General features: G+C 42.3%; 1 protein-coding gene across 5 annotated transcripts in view; it reads right to left on the bottom strand.

Annotated features, from left to right (window-relative positions):
* The window catches only part of FASN (fatty acid synthase), a 110291-nt gene that overhangs the window by 76740 nt on the left and 30624 nt on the right, over positions 1 to 2927 (bottom strand). For all 5 annotated transcript variants that reach the window (XM_019556500.1, XM_019556499.1, XM_019556501.1 and 2 more), the window contains 2 exons: positions 1857 to 2082; positions 1033 to 1169 (listed from right to left, as the gene is read on the bottom strand). In XM_019556500.1, coding sequence (XP_019412045.1) covers positions 1033 to 1169; positions 1857 to 2082 — 363 coding nt within the window. The remainder of the gene's footprint in view (positions 1 to 1032; positions 1170 to 1856; positions 2083 to 2927) is intronic.

The following is a 2927-nucleotide window of genomic DNA, read 5'->3' as shown; positions in this document are numbered from 1 at the left end:
TGTTGCTGGGCCTGGTAGTTCATCGTCTCCTCCGCCCTCATCTTCCCCCTCCCCCGACGAGCCTAGTTTAAAGCCCGCCGAAGGAGGTTCACCAACCTGGAAGAGAACACACGCTTACCTTTAGGGGAAAGGTGGAGCCCATCCCATCCCAGGTGGAGCCCATCCCATCCCATAATATATATTTGCTTGGAACATGGCTTGGAATTGGAATAGAGCAGCTTAGTGAGCCTTGAACTAAGGGACTTGTGCAGTTGAACTGGGTTAATGATTCTACTGGAAATGCACAAGTCCAACAGAATCTACATCTTTCAGCCAAAAGTGTCCTGTTAGTTCTGAATACAAGAGCAGTAAAAAGTCAGCAACTGTAATTCAATATCAAAGGGAACAGGTCTGCTGATTATGCAAAAGATGTAGGTTGAAACACTTGGGCTACTGAAATCTGTGGGAATTCTGCCACTGACTTCAATGGAGCCAGGTTTTCATTCAGTCTGTTTTTCTGGCCATAACTTCAGCTGAATATTAGAAGTCTGACTTAACCTATTCCTTCTCCAGGTTGTCTCTTATTTCCCTGTTTATATGTTTAAATGTACATACTATTATAAGTATTTGGATGACAGCACTTTAGAAATCTACAGGTCTGAGCGCTCAGAGGTATGCTTATTGAGACATCATTCTAAGACTAATATAAACATACTAAATACATTTTCAAATTGCCATACCTCTGGCAATTTAAAAGTAAAAGTCTTCAACCGAACATAGCCCTCATTTAGGACTACAAGGTTAATATACAAACATGGAAATGCATCAGTAACATTTCTTAGCTAAAATGCATTTCCTATCATGTTTAGTTAACTCTAAAACAGCCCAAAGTTCTCACAATATTCCCAAAAATGCCTCTGGACTGAGATTTAATAGGAAAAGTTGCAGTCCAAAAAGCTTCTGGAGAAAGCAATACATGACAGAAAATACGGACTACCACAATGGCTAGTTATTCTGGATAAAAGGCTAGATCTTTGGAGGATATATTATTACCTGTGTGGTAAGCTGGTACTGCAGATGCTCTAAGGCTGACAGTCGGCACTGTGCTGCTTTTGCTAGCTCTTTAGGATACAGACCACTGGAGACTGTGTGAACTGAGCCCTGCTCAGAGCTAATGCAATGCCAAAATCCTAAAAAGATGAGAAAACAAACAAGAAAGGAATTTTCTACACTGTAATTTGAATGGCTTTTCTAAACTATAAGTAGTTCCTTTTCTGGAGGTGCTTCTAGCAGCCATAAATGAACTACAGGACATGACAGCCTCTCACGGCACATAATATACACAGCTGTGTAGGAGCTAGGCTGGAAAGGTCTCTTCCTATTAGTGACCTGTTCCTCTGGACCTCTCCCAGAGCAATTGTTTCATGGAATTCAAATCTGCAATAAAATGTTCTCACATGATTTCTATTTTTGATCTCAAGCTTATTCCACAGTAAGTTTATTTTGCTTTCTTTTCCTCTTCCATGAGAAATAAGGGTTTGTTTCCAGAGATGAATTACCCCATTTATAAATTTAAATAAAAAGGCTTTTTGCGTTTTCCACACTGACACAAGGGTGTCCTTTACTGAAGACTTCTATATGCAAGAATTATTGCCCAACAGACTTTTACATCAAGTTTGATCCCACCACGCTCCACACTGGGGATAAACTTGCTCTTGACCATTAGCATCTTAGTTATGAACTCTCTGCCTCAGGGATAAGCCATTTATTAATATTTAATTTCCAGAGTAGAACTTGGCTCTCTCCAGCTGAGGGTGAATTCATTTCCAGGCTTTACCCTTATGTCAGAACCAGGATACTTTGTCGAACAAATTTACCTTCATATGATACTGCTGCAAGTTCTGCTCGGAGCCTATTTCCCATTTCAATAAGCTGATGCTTCTCTTGGCTCATACTAGAGATCTTTCTCACTGCTTCCTTCAGTTTACTCTGTATTACTTGTACAGAGCAACCAGGACCTTGTTGGGGCCCATCACCTGACCCCTTCCCAGAAAAACGTCTGAAAACTTCTATGTCTTCTCGAAGTCCCTTGATCATTGACCCCTATAAGAGAGAGAGAAACAAACACCATAAGGCATTCTTTCCACATGACAGAAATCAAGCAGCACAGATTAGACTTCAGTGAGAGCTACTCTTTTTGGTAGGCATGCCACACATTAGCCCTAAACTCTCTCCAAGTGCCACACCAATCCCCTTCCTCTGACTGATCTGCTGCTTTTCTTTCTGTTCCCTAGTCTGGGCTCCCTGTGCAATCTCAGGCAGCCTCTGTGTTTGGCATGTGGCAGAGACAGATCAAAGGAGGGACGGGCAGTCCAGCAGCAGGTAAGCCATGAAGCAGAAGTCAGAGCAGGACATCAACAGGAAGCATAGAACAGAGCAGAAAACAAAGCAGCAGATCAGGCAGAGGAAGGGGATTGGAGTGTAACTTGGGGACAGTGTGGGTCCAATTTATGGTGCGTCTGCCAAAAAGGTTGGCCCTCACTCCTCTGACATTAAGAATACTGGAAGGCTTGGCATCAAACTACATTTCAACTGTAAAATACATCACTGTGCATCTGTAGCCACAGAAGTGCTGCTATTGTTAAAGCCAAATACAGACATTACACTTTTAGGAGTATAAGTGATCAGAAACCAGTCTATACCCTTAAGAGAAAAGAGGTTTGGTGCACATACACTGGCTAAAAAAAAATGGCAGAACCCAGTCTAAGATTTGCCCCCTCCCAACCAAAGGGCGAATATTGTTCTGTTCGCTACCAATCTAAACTATACTGCTAACAGAAAACCATGTCACTTGGATCAGTTCTGCCTCAGGCTTTTCATAGTTTCATAGTTTCTAGGGTCAGAAGGGACCTGAGCAGATCATCTAGTCCGACCCCCTGCCATGGCAG

This window comes from Crocodylus porosus, unplaced genomic scaffold, assembly GCF_001723895.1.
Source record: "Crocodylus porosus isolate Cpor-Errol unplaced genomic scaffold, CroPor_comp1, whole genome shotgun sequence".
Taxonomy (NCBI): domain Eukaryota; kingdom Metazoa; phylum Chordata; order Crocodylia; family Crocodylidae; genus Crocodylus; species Crocodylus porosus.
Note: the sequence above shows the minus strand (reverse complement) of the source record. Positions and strands in the feature narration are given on the sequence as shown.